Below are 16,862 nucleotides of genomic sequence, written 5' to 3'. Positions count from 1 at the left end.
AGTACTGAGTTGGGTTGCTAGATCGAATCCCCGAGCTGATACAAAAAATCTGTCATTCTGCCCCTGAACAAAGCAGTTAACCTACTGTTCCTAGGCCGTCATTGTAAATAAGAATTTGTTCTTAACTGACTAGCCTTGTTAAAGGTTAAATAAAAGGGTCAATGCAGATAGTCCCGGTAACTAGTAGTATTATGGCTTGGGGGTAGAAACTGAGGTTCCTAGCAGAGTGAACCGTCTGACTTGGGAGAGTCTTTGACATTTGTTAGTCCTCTGACACCACCTGGTATAGAGATCACGGATGGCAGGGAACTCGGTACCAGTGATGTTCTGGGTCATCCGCATTACGCTCTGTAGCGAAGCCAAGCCGTTATCATACCAGGCGGTGATGCAGCCTGTCAAGATGCTCTCAATGGTGCAGAGATAGGAAATGTTGGATCTGAGGGCCCTGCCAAGAGACGTTGTCTCCTCTTCACGGCTGTTGGTGTGGTTGGTGTTTCCTTGTCTATAAACTCTGTGTATTACAGGCGTTGTCACCTCTTCACAGCTGTTGGGGTGGTTGGTGTTTCCTTGTCTATAAACTCGGTGTATTACAGATGTTGGTCACCTCTTCACGGCTGTTGGTGTGGTTGGTGTTTCCTTGTCTATAAACTCTGTGTATTACAGACGTTGTCTCCTCTTCACGGCTGTTGGTGTGGTTGGTGTTTCCTTGTCCATAAACTCTGTGTATTACAGACGTTGTCACCTCTTCACAGCTGTTGGTGTGGTTGGTGTTTCCTTGTCTATAAACTCTGTGTATTACAGACGTTGTCTCCTCTTCACGGCTGTTGGTGTGGTTGGTGTTTCCTTGTCCATAAACTCAGTGTATTACAGACGTTGTCTCCTCTTCACGGCTGTTGGGGTGGTTGGTGTTTCCTTGTCTATAAACTCTGTGTATTACAGACGTTGTCACCTCTTCACGGCTGTTGGGGTGGTTAGTGTTTCCTTGTCCATAAACTCCGTGTATTACAGAGCCTTCCAAGTATTCACACGCCTGTTTCCATATTTTGATGTTACAGCCTAAATTTGAGATTTTGTGTCACTGATCTACACACAATAACCCATAATGTCAGTATTTATTTTTTATTTATAACAAAAAGCTGAAATGTCTTGTCAAGTATTCAACCCCTTTTATGAAAAGCCTAAATAAGTTCAGCAGTAAACATTTGCTTATCAAGTTTGATAAATGAACTCACTGTGTGTGCAATAATGGTGATTAAAATAATTATGTTAATGATTACCTCATCTCTGTACCGCATACATACAATTATCTGGAAGGTCCTTCAGTCGAGAAGTGAATTTCAAACAGAATGAACGACAAAGACAGTCAAAAGGTGACTCCGGGATGCTGACCGTCTAGGCAGAGTTGCAAAGAAAAAGCCATATCTCAGACTGGCCAATAAAAATAAAAGATTAACATGGGCAAAAGAACACAGACACTGGACAGAGGAACTCTGCCTAGAAGTCCAGCATCTCAGAGTCGCCTCTTCACTGTTGACGTTGAGACTGGTGTTTTGCGGGTACTATTTAATGAAGCTGCCAGTTGAGGACTTGTGATGCGTTTGTGTCTCAAACTAGACACCTTTTAATGCATTTGTCCTCTTGCTAAGTTGTGCACTGGGTTCTCCCACTCATCTTTCTATTCTGGTTAGAGCCAGTTTGCTCTGTTCTGTGAAGGAGTAGTACACAGCGTTGTACCAGATCTGCAGTTTCTTGGCAATTTCTCGAATGGAATAGCCTTCATTTCCCAGAACAAGAATAGACTGACCAGTTTCTGTCCATTTTGAGCCTGTAATCGAACCCACAAATGCTGATGCTCCAGATACTCAACTAGTCTAAAAAATACCAGTTTTATTGCTTCTTTAATCAGAACAACTGTTTTCAGCTGTGCTAACATAATTGCAAAAGGGTTTTCTAATGATCAGTTGGCCTTTTAAAATGATAAACTTGGATTAGCTAACACAACGTGCCATTGGAACACAGGAGTGATGGATGCTGATAATGGGCCTCTGTATGCCTATATAGACATTCCATTAAAAAAATCTGCCGTTTTCCAGCTACAATAGCTACAATCTTTCAAAATCGTTCTTTCCAAAACAAGGACATCTCTAAGTGACCCCAAACTTTTGAACGGTATGTATATATATGCACTGCTCCAAAAAATTAAGGGAACACTAAAATAACACATCCTAGATCTGAATGAATGAAATATTCTTATTAAATACTTTTTTCTTTACATAGTTGAATGTGCTGACAACAAAATCACACAAAAATGATCAATGGAAATCAAATTTATCAACCCATGGAGGTCTGGATTTGGAGTCACACTCAAAATTAAAGTGGAAAACCACACTACAGGCTGATCCAACTTTGATGTGATGTCCTTAAAACAAGTCAAAATGAGGCTCAGTAGTGTGTGTGGCCTCCATGTGCCGTATGACCTCCCTACAACGCCTGGGCATGCTCCTGATGAGGTGGCGGATGGTCTCCTGAGGGATCTCCTTCCAGACCTGGACTAAAGCATCCGCCAACTCCTGGACAGTCTGTGGTGCAACGTGGCGTTGCTGGATGGAGCGAGACATGATGTCCCAGATGTGCTCTTCATTTTTTTGAGCAGTCTATATATAAACTCAGCAAACTTAACATGTGTAAATATTTGTATGAACTTAAGATTCAACAGACATAAACTGAACAAGTTCCACAGACATGTGACTAACAGAAATTGAATAATGTGTCACTGAGCAAAGGAGGGGATCAACATCAAAAGTAACAGTCCATATCTGGTGTGGCCACCAGCTGCATTAAGTACTGCAGTGCATCTCCTCCTCATGGACTGCAACAGATTTGCCAGATCTTGTTATGAGATGTTACCCCACTCTTCCACCAAGGCACCTGCAAGTTCCCGGATATTTCTGAATGGCCCTAGCCCTCACCCTCCGATCCAACAGGTCCCAGACGTGCTGAATGGGATTGAGATCCGGGCTCTTCACTGGCCATGGTAGAACACTGACATTCCTGTCTTGCAGGAAATCACACTCAGAACGAGCAGTATGGCTTGTGGCATTGTCACGCTGGAGGGTCATGTCAGGATGAGCCTGCAGGAAGGGTACCACATGAGGGAGGAGGATGTCTTCCCTGTAACGCACAGCGTTGAGATTGCCTGCAATGACAACAAGCTCAGTCCGATGATGCTGTGACACACCACCCCAGACCATGACGGACCCTCCACCTCCAAATCGATCCTGCTCCAGAGTACAGGCTTTGGTGTAATGCTCATTCCTTTCGACGATAAACGTGAATCCGACCATCACCCCTGGTGAGACAAAACCGCGATTCATCAGTGAAGAGCACTTTTTGCCAGTCCTGTCTGGTCCAGCGACGGTGGGTTTGTGCCCATAGGCGACGTTGTTGCCAGTGATGTCTGGTGAGGACCTGCCTTACAACAGGCCTACAAGCCCTCAGTCCAGCCTCTCTCAGCCTATTGTGGACAGTCTGAGCACTGATGGAGGGATTGTGTGTTCCTGGTGTAACTCGGGCTGTTGTTGTTGCCATCCTGTACCTGTCCCGCAGGTGTGATGTTCAGATGTACCGATCCTGTGCAGGTGTTGTTACATGTGGTCTGCCACTGCGAGGCGTCTCACAGTACGGACATTGCAATTTAATGCCCTGGCCACATCTGCAGTCCTCATGCCTTCTTGCTGCATGCCTAATGCACATTCACGCAGATGAGCAGGGACCCTGGGCATCTTTCTTTTTGTGTTTTTCAGAGTCGGTAGAAAGGGCTCTTTAGTGTCCTAAGTTTTCATAACTGTGACCTTAATTGCCTACCGTCTGTTAGTTGTTAGTGTGTAATGACCGTTCCACAGATGCATGTTCATTAATTGTTTATGGTTCATTGAACAAGCATGGGAAACAGTGTTTAAACCCTTTACAATGAAGATCTGTGAAGTTATTTGGGTTTTTACTAATTATCTCTGAAAGACAGAGTCCTGAAAAAGGAACAATTATTTTTTTCTTGCTTTATATATTTCAAGACTAAAACTTCCCATCAAATAGGTTCCCAAATGAACACTGCCCTGTTTAGATAATGTTGTTCTATACTTTCCAACCTCTATGAAACGGATTATATGATATTTATCGTTTGTCTTAAAGGAGCGTTGTGTCCTACTGTAATCTTGTTTAAAATGCCTCCTGTTGAAATATAATACTGTGTATCTTGTCTTAAAGGGGCGTTGTGTCCTACTGTAATCTTGTTTAAAATGCCTCCTGTTAAAATATAATACTGTGTATCTTGTCTTAAAGGGGCGGTGTGTCCTCTGGATGAGTTGTGTGATGTGGCCCATGAGTTTGGAGCCATCACGTTTGTTGACGAGGTCCATGCGGTGGGGCTGTACGGCGCTAGGGGAGGAGGTATCGGGGACCGAGACGGCATCATGCACAAGATGGACATCATCTCTGGAACACTGGGTCAGTTCTGAAATAATAAGCAAAATGGCCCCAGGGAATTATGTTTAAACCTTCAAGTCCATTGACTTGGCTTTACAAATCAGGGATGTGATTTGTCCTGAAAAATGAGGAATTCCTGCTTTATCCTCCATTCAGTTCTAGTTGAAAAATGCCCCGTCTCCTAGACAACTTCCAGATTTGTCTATGTTCCATTCACATCGCTGAACCAGTCTTTGTTGTTGCTTAACCCTCCTTGGGGCACTGGAGAAACAGGAACTAGGATCTGTTCACGACCTGTTGCTAGGAGACCACGGTGCTTCTTAAATTTCCTCTAAGCCTGGGGACTGCTGAGAGACCAATCATCACACACACTGGGACAATCTGGAGAGGTGCTTTGTCTGTTGGAATAGAAGCAAGTCAAGATGACCAGACAGAACAGCTGGTGAACACCACGCTGGGGGCTTTCTAAAGGACTAAGAAGTGTCACGACCGTCATATAAATAATTGGACCAAGGCGCAGCGTGAGTAGAGTTCCACATTGTAATGTGGAAAAAACTTCCAAAACAACAAAGAAATAACGATCGTGAAATACGTAATGCACATAGGCACTCATACGAAACAATACCCGAGGGCTCTCTATAGTCAGGGCGTGACAGTACCCCCCCCCCTCCCCCCAAAGGTGCAGACTCCGACCACAAAACCTGAAACTAGATGGGGAGGGTTAGGGTGGGCAACTAGCGTCGGTGGACGTAGGACCCGCTCAGACCACGGACCCGGCCGTGCCCGGACTGGGCACCGTCGCAGAGGAAGGCTCCGGCCATGGAGCGGGACTGGACACCGTGCCTGGCCATGGCTCCGGCCATGGCACCGGTGCAGGAAGCTCCGGGCCGTGGACCATTATTGGAAGCTCCGGGCCGTGGACCGTCACTGGAGGTTCCGGGCTGTACACACACACTGGTGGATGAGGAGCCGGCACAGGTTGCACCGGACTGATGACACGCTCCTCAAATCGCCTGCGCTACAGCATACTCCATACTCTTAGCCAACATCTCTCTCCGATATCCCTCCTCAAACTGCTCCATCGACTCCCAGACGGTCTCTGGCTCTCCTCGGCTCGGCCCGACCACCCCTTGTGACCGTGGATCCCGGCGTCGTCGCTGACCTCCTTTACTCCTCGGTGAATCCCGCCAAGGAAAGGGTCTCGCATCCACCTAGTTTCTCTTCCCATGTCCAACTCTCCTTCACCTCTTGGGCACGCTGCTTGGTCCTGTTTATGTGGGATAGTCTGTCACGACTGTCGTATGAATAATTGGACCGAGGCGCAGCGTGAGTAGAGTTCCACATTTTAATGAAGGATGAAACTTCCAAAACAACAAAACAACAAAGACGTAACGATCCTGAAATACGTAGCGCTCATAGGCACTCATACACAACCAGTATCCCACGTAGCAGGTGGGAAAAAGGACACACTAAGTATGATCCCCAATTAGAGGTCACGACATTCAGCTGTCTCTAATTGGGAACCATACACACACACACCAACATAGAAATATAATACCTAGAAACCCCCCCCAGTCACGCCCTGACCTAAAACACCATAGAGAACCCAGAGGGCTCTCTATGGTCGGGGCGTGACATAAAGTCTCCTTTAACATCCAATAACGCCCCCCCCCCCCCCCCCCACCCACCCACCCAAAAAAAGAGTGTTTAATTCGTTATTTTGTCCTAATTAGTGTTATTGCTATTTTCTTCCAGGCAAGGCGTTTGGATGTGTTGGAGGCTACATCGCCCTGGTGGACACAGTGCGTAGTTGCGCTGCAGGCTTCATATTCACCACGTCTCTGCCTCCCATGCTCCTGGTGGGCGCCCGCGAGTCCATCCAGACCCTTAAAGGGGAGGAGGGCCGCGCCCTCCGGAGGAAACACCAGCGTAACGCCCGCGAGTCCATCCAGACCCTTAAAGGGGAAGAGGGCCGCACCCAGCGAACACCAGCGAGTCCATCCAGACCCTTACCACATGCAGGCCTATACACTGAACAAGGAGAGACACAGCTCTGTCTCTGGGGCGTAGACAATTACCAAGGCCTTATTCTGACAGTATATAGCTGAAGAACAGGAGACACAGCCATGACAGACAGGTCGTGGAGGACAGAGAGACAGGTAGGCAATTACCAAGGCCTTATTCTGACAGTATAAAGCTGAAGAACAGGAGACACAGCCATGACAGACAGGTCGTGGAGGACAGAGAGACAGGTAGCGGAGGACAGAGAGACAGGTAGGCAATTACCAAGGCCTTATTCTGACAGTATATAGCTGAAGAACAGGAGACACAGCCCTGGGGAGTAGGCAATTACCAAGGCCTTATTCTGACAGTATATAGCTGAAGAACAGGAGACACAGCAATTACCAAGGCCTTATTCTGACAGTATATAACTGAAGAACAGGAGACACAGCCCTGACTAGGTTTTCCACCATGTTCTATATTGGTGATACTGACCAAGAAGCCTGTTTCTAGGGAGAGAGTTTACTCAATGCTAATGAAGCCCAGAATATATGTAATTGACACAGACCTTCATTTAACTAGGCATGTCAGTTAAGAACAAATTCTTATTTACAATGACAGCCTACTGGGGAACAGTAGGGTAACTGCCTTGTTCAGGAGCAGAACAACAGATTTTTACCTTGTCAGCTCCGGGATTCGATCCAGCAACCTTCCGGTTACTAGTCCAACGCGTTAACCACAAGGCCATCCTGCCAACCCCTGATATATAAGATGACCCAGATTCAAAGTGAAAACATTGTGGGCCAGAATCAACACCTTTACACAACAGCAATATCACACCATAAAAAAACAGTTCTCAGGCTGAAATGTAGGGCAGCTTCTTAATGAACTGTGTATCAAAACACAGCCATTGGTGGAGTGTGTTCATAATAACAGAAATGCTGCCTGGCTTGGCAGCTCTACTGTCTCTGAAAGGGATCCACTACCCGTCTGTCTGTCCTCCACGACCTGTCTCTCTGTCCTCCGCTACCTGTCTCTCTGTCCTCCACGACCTGTCTGTCTGTCCTCCATGACCTGTCTCTCTGTCCTCCACTACCTGTCTCTCTGTCCTCCGCTACCTGTCTCTCTGTCCTCCACGACCTGTCTCTCTGTCCTCCGCTACCTGTCTGTCTGTCCTCCACTACCTGTCTCTTTGTCCTCCGCTACCTGTCTCTCTGTCCTCCGCTACCTGTCTCTCTGTCCTCCGCTACCTGTCTGTCTGTCCTCCACGACCTGTCTGTCTGTCCTCCACTACCTGTCTCTCTGTCCTCCGCTACCTGTCTCTCTGTCCTCCGCTACCTGTCTGTCTGTCCTCCACGACCTGTCTGTCTGTCCTCCACGACCTGTCTCTCTGTCCTCCGCTACCTGTCTCTCTGTCCTCCACGACCCGTCTGTCTGTCCTCCACTACCTGTCTCTCTGTCCTCCGCTACCTGTCTCTCTGTCCTCCACGACCTGTCTGTCTGTCCTCCACGACCTGTCTGTCTGTCCTCCGCTACCTGTCTCTCTGTCCTCCGCTACCTGTCTCTCTGTCCTCCACGACTTGTCTGTCTGTCCTCCACGACCTGTCTGTCTGTCCTCCACGACCTGTCTGTCTGTCCTCCATGACCTGTCTGTCTGTCCTCCACTACCTGTCTCTCTGTCCTCCGCTACCTGTCTGTCTGTCCTCCACGACCTGTCTGTCTGTCCTCCACTACCTGTCTCTCTGTCCTCCGCTACCTGTCTCTCTGTCCTCCGCTACCTGTCTCTCTGTCCTCCGCTACCTATCTCTCTGTCCTCCGCTACCTATCTCTCTGTCCTCCACGACCTGTCTGTCTGTCCTCCACTACCTGTCTCTCTGTCCTCCGCTACCTGTCTGTCTGTCCTCCACGACCTGTCTGTCTGTCCTCCGCTACCTGTCTCTCTGTCCTCCGCTACCTGTCTCTCTGTCCTCCGCTACCTATCTCTCTGTCCTCCACGACCTGTCTGTCTGTCCTCCACGACCTGTCTGTCTGACCTGGCTCACAAACATAACACAAGCACTGGACTGAATTAACAAGGCTATTAACAATACAACCATTTGAGTAGATAAGAAGCTGAATTGGGATGTTTAAATGTTGAGAGAACACCGTGTTGAAATGCAGGGCAACTCACCAGGCTCAATTCAAATACTGGATATCTGAAACGTGCTGGTTTAGGGCACCACAGTGTCAAACCAGGAGTTGGCTTAAATTCCTACGTCTCTGATGGTTAACGTTGTGTAAGGTTACAGTTTCAAGGTTGCTTCAACATCTCTTTAAAACAACGAAAAAAGGAACTATGTCTTTGTAGAAATACCCGATGTGAAATAGAGGTGGTTTGATGTAATGTGAGTGTGATGTGTATGGTTTAAATAAACGTTTATTAGTCATATTATTACTAGGCCTAATGACCTGACAACGGACACTGCTACCTGTAAACAATATTCCTCTTCTGGTTGCCTTATTTGACCTCTGATGTGTCCTCCCATGACATGTAACAATATCTAAACGAGTTTAACCTGGCTAGCAACTGTTTCCCAAGTATCTAATTGCAAAGCAATTCAGTTAGGAGCCAGAGGAGAGGGATGGTGAAAGACAAAGAAAGAAAGCGAAAGAGAGCGAAAAGAAAGCGAAAGAGAGACATAGAAAACGTGACACATTGGAATGAAATCCAAAAACAGAGCAGACCAGAATGCAATTTGGACATAAACCGAGATTATATAGTGGAAGAAAGGGAAAATGGGATACCTAGTCCGTTGTAAAGGGGGATACCTAGTCAGTTGTAAAAGGGGATACCTAGTCAGTTGTAAAGGGGGAAACCTAGTCAGTTGTAAAGGGGGATACCTAGTCAGTTGTAAAGGGGGATACCTAGTCAGTTGTAAAGGGGGATACCTAGTCAGTTGTAAAGGGGGATACCTAGTCAGTTGTAAAGGGGGATACCTAGTCAGTTGTAAAGGGGGATACCTAGTCAGTTGTAAAGGGGGATACCTAGTCAGCTGTAAAGGATGATACCTAGTCAGCTGTAAAGGGGGATACCTAGTCAGTTGTAAAGGGGGATACCTAGTCAGTCGTAAAGGGGGATACCTAGTCAGTTGTAAAGGGGGGTACCTAGTCAGTTGTAAAGGGGGATACCTAGTCAGTTGTAAAGGGGGATACCTAGTCAGTTGTAAAGGGGGGTACCTAGTCAGTTGTAAAGGGGGATACCTAGTCAGTTGTAAAGGGGGATACCTAGTCAGTTGTAAAGGGGGGTACCTAGTCAGTTGTAAAGGGAAAATGGGATACCTAGCCAGTTGTAAAGGGGGATACCTAGTCAGTTGGAAAGTGGGATACCTAGTCAGTTGTAAAGGGGGATACCTAGTCAGTTGTAAAGGGGGGTACCTAGTCAGTTGCAAAGTGGGATACCTAGTCAGTTGTAAAGTGGGATACCTAGTCAGTTGTAAAGGGGGATACCTAGTCAGTTGTAAAGGGGGATACCTAGTCAGTTGTAAAGGGGGATACCTAGTCAGTTGTAAAAGGGGATACCTAGTCAGTTGTAAAGGGGGATACCTAGTCAGTTGTAAAAGGGGATACCTAGTCAGTTGTAAAGGGGGATACCTAGTCAGTTGTAAAGGGGGATACCTAGTCAGTTGTAAAAGGGGATACCTAGTCAGTTGTAAAGGGGGATACCTAGTCAGTTGTAAAGGGGGATACCTAGTCAGTTGGAAAGGGGGATACCTAGTCAGTTGTAAAGGGGGATACCTAGTCAGTTGGAAAGGGGGATACCTAGTCAGTTGTAAAGGGGGATACCTAGTCAGTTGTAAAGGGGGATACCTAGTCAGTTGTAAAGGGAGATACCTAGTCAGTTGTAAAGTGGGATACCTAGTCAGTTGGGAAAGGGGGATACCTAGTCAGTTGTAAAGGGGGATACCTAGTCAGTTGTAAAGGGGGATACCTAGTCAGTTGTAAAGGGGGATACCTAGTCAGTTGTAAAGTGGGATACCTAGTCAGTTGTAAAGGGGGTTACCTAGTCAGTTGTAAAGGGGGATACCTAGTCAGTTGGAAAGGGAGATACCTAGTCAGTTGGGAAAGGGGGATACCTAGTCAGTTGTAAAATGGGATACCTAGTCAGTTGTAAAGGGGGATACCTAGTCAGATTGAAAGGTGGATACCTAGTCAGTTGTAAAGGGGGATACCTAGTCCGTTGTAAAGGGGGATACCTAGTCATTTGTAAAGGGATACCTAGTCAGTTGTAAAGGTGAAATGGGGATACCTAGTCAGTTGGAAAGGGGGAAGGGGGATACCTAGTCAGTTGGAAAGGGGGAATGGGGATACCTAGTAAGTTGGAAAGCTGAATACCTAATCAGTTGGAAAGGGGGATACCTAGTCAGTTGGAAAGGGGGATACCTAGTCAGTTGGAAAGGGGGATACCTAGTCAGTTGGAAAGGGGGATACCTAGTCAGTTGGGAAAGGGGGATACCTAGTCAGTTGGGAAAGGGGGATACCTAGTCAGTTGTAAAGGGGGATACCTAGTCAGTTGTAAAGGGGGATACCTAGTCAGTTGTAAAGGGGGATACCTAGTCAGTTGTAAAAGGGGATACCTAGTAAGTTGTAAAGGGGGATACCTAGTCAGTTGTAAAAGGGGATACCTAGTCAGTTGTAAAGGGGGATACCTAGTCAGTTGTAAAGGGGGATACCTAGTCAGTTGTAAAAGGGGATACCTAGTCAGTTGTAAAGGGGGATACCTAGTCAGTTGTAAAGGGGGATACCTAGTCAGTTGGAAAGGGGGATACCTAGTCAGTTGTAAAGGGGGATACCTAGTCAGTTGTAAAGGGGGATACCTAGTCAGTTGTAAAAGGGGATACCTAGTCAGTTGTAAAGGGGGATACCTAGTCAGTTGGAAAGGGGGATACCTAGTCAGTTGTAAAGGGGGATACCTAGTCAGTTGGAAAGGGGGATACCTAGTCAGTTGTAAAGGGGGATACCTAGTCAGTTGTAAAGGGGGATACCTAGTCAGTTGTAAAGGGAGATACCTAGTCAGTTGTAAAGTGGGATACCTAGTCAGTTGGGAAAGGGGGATACCTAGTCATTTGTAAAGGGATACCTAGTCAGTTGTAAAGGTGAAATGGGGATACCTAGTCAGTTGGAAAGGGGGAAGGGGGATACCTAGTCAGTTGGAAAGGGGGAATGGGGATACCTAGTAAGTTGGAAAGCTGAATACCTAATCAGTTGGAAAGGGGGATACCTAGTCAGTTGGAAAGGGGGATACCTAGTCAGTTGGAAAGGGGGATACCTAGTCAGTTGGAAAGGGGGATACCTAGTCAGTTGGGAAAGGGGGATACCTAGTCAGTTGGGAAAGGGGGATACCTAGTCAGTTGTAAAGGGGGATACCTAGTCAGTTGTAAAGGGGGATACCTAGTCAGTTGGGATAGGGGGATATCTAGTCAGTTGTAAAGGGGATACCTAGTCAGAGGTAAAGTGGGATAACCAGTCAGTTGTAAAGAGGGATACCTAGTCAGATTGAAAGGTGGATACCTAGTCAGTTTGAAAGGGGGATCCCTAGTCATTTGGAAAGGTGAAATGGGGATACCTAGTCAGTTGGAAAGGGGGAAAGGGGATACCTAGTCAGTTGGAAAGGGGGAATGGGGATACCTAGTCAGTTGGAAAGGGGGATGGGAGATACCTAGTCAGTTGGAAACGGGGATACCTAGTCAGTTGGAAAAGGGGATACCTAGTCAGTTGGAAAGGGGGATACCTAGTCAGTTGTAAAGTGGGATACTTAGTCAGTTGGAAAGTGGGATACCTAGTCAGTTGTAAAGGGGGATACCTAGTCAGTTGTAAAGGGGGATACCTAGTCAGTTGTAAAGTGGGATACCTAGTCAGTTGTAAAGTGGGATACCTAGTCAGTTGTAAAGGGGGATACCTAGTCAGTTGTAAAGGGGGATACCTAGTCAGTTGTAAAGTGGGATACCTAGTCAGTTGTAAAGGTGGATACCTAGTCAGTTGGAAAGGGGGATAGCTAGTCAGTTGGAAAAGGGGATACCTAGTCAGTTGGAAAGTGGGATACCTAGTCAGTTGTAAAGTGGGATACCTAGTCAGTTGTAAAGTGGGATACCTAGTCAGTTGTAAAAGGGGATACCTAGTCAGTTGTAAAGGTGGATACCTAGTCAGTTGTAAAGGGATACCTAGTCAGTTGTAAAGTGGGATACCTAGTCAGTTGTAAAGTGGGATACCTAGTCAGTTGTAAAGGGAAAGTGGGATACCTAGCCAGTTGTAAAGGGGGATACCTAGTCAGTTGTAAAAGGGGATACCTAGTCAGTTGTAAAGGGGGAAACCTAGTCATTTGTAAAGGGGGATACCTAGTCAGTTGTAAAGGGGGATACCTAGTCAGTTGTAAAGGGAAAATGGGATACCTAGCCAGTTGTAAAGGGGGATACCTAGTCAGTTGTAAAGGGAAAGTGGGATACCTAGTCAGTTGTAAAGGGGGATACCTAGTCAGTTGTAAAGGGGGATACCTAGTCATTTGTGAAGGGGGATACCTAGTCAGTTGGAAAGGGGGATACCTAGTCAGTTGGAAAGGTGAAATGGGGATACCTTGTCAGTTGGAAAGGGGGAAGGGACATACCTAGTCAGTTGGAAAGGGGGAATGGGGATACCTAGTCAGTTGGAAAGAGGGAAGGGAGATACCTAGTCAGTTGGAAACGGGGATATCTAGTCAGTTGGGAAAGGGGGATACCTAGTCAGTTGGAAAGGGGGATACCTAGTCAGTTGGCAAAGGGGGATACCTAGTCAGTTGTAAATGGGCATACCTAGTCAGAGGTAAAGTGGGATACCTAGTCAGTTGTAAAGAGGGATACCTAGTCAGTTGGAAAGGTGGATACCTAGTCAGTTGTAAAGGGGGATATCTAGTCAGTTGTTCAACTGAATTTATTCACCTGAAATGTCTTCTGCATATAATCCAACCCCTGACTACTGTGACTGACCCAAACTTAAGGAAAGCTTTGACTATGTACAGACTCAGTGAGCATTTCCTTCCTATTGAGAAAGGCCGCCGTAGGCAGACATGGCTCTCAAGAGAAGACACACTGTCAACAAAATGAGGTGGAAACTGAGCTGCACTTCCTAACCTCCTGCCCAATGTATGACCATATTAGAGAGACATATTTCCCTCAGATTACACAGATCCACAAAGAATTCGAAAACAAATCCAATTTTGATAAACTCCCATATCTACTGGGTGAAATTCCACAGTGTGCCATCACAGCAGCAAGATTTGTGACCTGTTGCCACGAGAAAAGGGCAACCAGTGAAGAACAAACACCATTGTAAATACAACCCATATTTATGCTTATTTATTTTATCTTGTGTCCTTTAACCATTTGTACATTGTTAAAACACTGTATATATATAATATGACATTTGTTATGTCTTTATTGTTTTGAAACTTCTGTATGTGTAATGTTTACTGTTAATTTGTATTGTTTATTTCACTTTATATATTCACTTTATATATTATCTACCTCACTTGCTTTGGCAATGTTAACACGTTTCCCATGCCAATAAAGCCCTTGAATTGAATTGAAATTGAGAGAGAGAGAGAGAGACAGAGAGATAACTCTGTAGTGTAGACGGTCTGTTTGATCTTTATTATTACAAAGTGATGATAAAGTTCCAGCCCCACGTCTCCGTCTAGGGAACAATGATCCTCTTAACCCTCCAGAAGAATGCTCAGTCACTGACACTAAGATATTACAGCTCTAATGAAATGATCTGTCACAACGAAATGATCTGTCACAATGAAACCATCTGTCACAATGAAACGATCTGTCACAATGAAACGATCTGTCACAATGAAACGATCTGTCACAATGAAACCATCTGTCACAATGAAACGATCTGTCACAATGAAACCATCTGTCACAATGAAACGATCTGTCACAATGAAACCATCTGTCACAATGAAACCATCTGTCACAATGAAACAATCTGTCACAATGAAATTATCTGTCACAATGAAACCATCTGTCACAATGAAACAATCTGTCACAATGAAACAATCTGTCACAATGAAATCATCTGTCACAATGAAACCATCTGTCACAATGAAACCATCTGTCACAATGAAAGGATCTATCGTAGTTACTCAGTGTGTGTGTGTGTGTGTACTAGCTGACTGTAACAGTGGATTCATTCTCAGTTGTTCTGGTCTCATCAAGGTCATGTTATCAATTAATCTGTGAGACTTCAGTAGGAATGTGATCACGTGTAGGAATGTCATCCTCTCTCCTCTCTGCCCCAGGGCCATCCAGCCAGTAGACTAACCAGCCGGAGGTAGTGGAGTATGTTTTCACTAAACTCTGACTCTGACTTTGGCGTGCTGCTGGAACAGGAAAGAGAAGGAATCTACCTCTAGTGTGTTGGGATTGGACCCAGAAACACCAGGAAAGAGACGGAATCTACCTCTAGTGTGTTGGGATTAGACCCAGAAAAAACAGGAAAGAGAAGGAATGTACCTCTAGTGTGTTGTGATTAGACCCAGAAAAAACAGGAAAGAGAAGGAATGTACCTCTAGTGTGTTGGGATTAGACCCAGACACACCAGGAAAGAGAAGGAATGTACCTCTAGTGTGGTGGGATTGGACCCAGAAACACCAGGAAAGAGAAGGAATGTACCTCTAGTGTGTTGGGATTAGACCCAGAAAAAACAGGAAAGAGAAGGAATGTACCTCTAGTGTGTTGGGATTAGACCCAGAAAAAACAGGAAAGAGAAGGAATGTACCTCTAGTGTGTTGGGATTAGACCCAGAAACACCAGGAAAGAGAAGGAATGTACCTCTAGTGTGTTGGGATTAGACCCAGAAACACCAGGAAAGAGAAGGAATGTACCTCTAGTGTGGTGGGATTGGACCCAGAAACACCAGGAAAGAGAAGGAATGTACCTCTAGTGTGTTGGGATTAGACCCAGAAAAAACAGGAAAGAGAAGGAATGTACCTCTAGTGTGTTGGGATTAGACCCAGAAAAAACAGGAAAGAGAAGGAATGTACCTCTAGTGTGTTGGGATTAGACCCAGAAAAAACAGGAAAGAGAAGGAATGTACCTCTAGTGTGTTGGGATTAGACCCAGAAAAAACAGGAAAGAGAAGGAATGTACCTCTAGTGTGTTGGGATTAGACCCAGAAAAAACAGGAAAGAGAAGGAATGTACCTCTAGTGTGTTGGGATTAGACCCAGAAAAAACAGGAAAGAGAAGGAATGTACCTCTAGTGTGTTGGGATTAGACCCAGAAAAAACAGGAAAGAGAAGGAATGTACCTCTAGTGTGTTGGGATTAGACCCAGAAAAAACAGGAAAGAGAAGGAATGTACCTCTAGTGTGTTGGGATTAGACCCAGAAAAAACAGGAAAGAGAAGGAATGTACCTCTAGTGTGTTGGGATTAGACCCAGAAAAAACAGGAAAGAGAAGGAATGTACCTCTAGTGTGTTGGGATTAGACCCAGAAAAAACAGGAAAGAGAAGGAATGTACCTCTAGTGTGTTGGGATTAGACCCAGAAAAAACAGGAAAGAGAAGGAATGTACCTCTAGTGTGTTGGGATTAGACCCAGAAAAAACAGGAAAGAGAAGGAATGTACCTCTAGTGTGTTGGAATTAGACCCAGAAAAAACAGGAAAGAGAAGGAATGTACCTCTAGTGTGTTGGGATTAGACCCAGAAACACCAGGAAAGAGAAGGAATGTACCTCTAGTGTGTTGGGATTGTACCCAGAAACACCAGGAAAGAGAAGGAATGTACCTCTAGTGTGTTGGGATTAGACCCAGAAACACCAGGAAAGAGAAGGAATCTACCTCTAGTGTGATTGGATTAGACCCAGAAACACCAGGAAAGGGAAGGAATGTACCTCTAGTGTGTTGGGATTTGACCCAGAAACACCAGGAAAGAGAAGGAATTTACCTCTAGTGTGTTGGGATTAGACCCAGAAACACCAGGAAAGAGAAGGAATGTACCTCTAGTGTAGTGGGATTTGACCCAGAAACACCAGGAAAGAGAAGGAATGTACCTCTAGTGTGTTGGGATTAGACCCAGAAACACCAGGAAAGAGAAGGAATGTACCTCTAGTGCGTTGGGATTAGACCCAGAATACCCAGGAAAGAGAAAGAATGTACCTCTAGTGTGGTGGGATTTGAAGTACATCCTCATGTTTTTTTCTCTCACAGAAAATAAAGAAAACAGTGTCACAATAGTCAGATAAGAGGAAACCTTGTAGAACTCAACTGACAACGACTACAGTATTTCGGTAAACTTTGACCAAGACTTGCCAAACAATTTTTTTTTTGTGATTGTAAAATCTAGGAAGTTATTCCATTCTTACAAGAC

At 45.6% G+C, this 16,862-nt stretch overlaps 1 protein-coding gene across 1 annotated transcript in view; it reads left to right on the top strand.

Annotated features, from left to right (window-relative positions):
* The first annotated feature begins 298 nt into the window (after positions 1–298).
* LOC139369525 (5-aminolevulinate synthase, non-specific, mitochondrial-like) overlaps positions 299–16,862 on the top strand; it is a 43,783-nt gene continuing 27,219 nt past the window's right edge. The window contains exons 1-4 of the mRNA XM_071108766.1: positions 299–412; positions 525–546; positions 4,339–4,503; positions 6,238–6,473. Of these exons, the coding sequence (XP_070964867.1) occupies positions 299–412; positions 525–546; positions 4,339–4,503; positions 6,238–6,473 (537 nt within the window). The remainder of the gene's footprint in view (positions 413–524; positions 547–4,338; positions 4,504–6,237; positions 6,474–16,862) is intronic.

The sequence above is a fragment of the Oncorhynchus clarkii genome, chromosome 17 (assembly GCF_045791955.1).
Source record: "Oncorhynchus clarkii lewisi isolate Uvic-CL-2024 chromosome 17, UVic_Ocla_1.0, whole genome shotgun sequence".
In the NCBI taxonomy this organism is placed as follows: domain Eukaryota; kingdom Metazoa; phylum Chordata; class Actinopteri; order Salmoniformes; family Salmonidae; genus Oncorhynchus; species Oncorhynchus clarkii.
The sequence above is the reverse complement of the archived record's forward strand: the minus strand, read 5'-3'. Positions and strand labels throughout refer to the sequence as shown.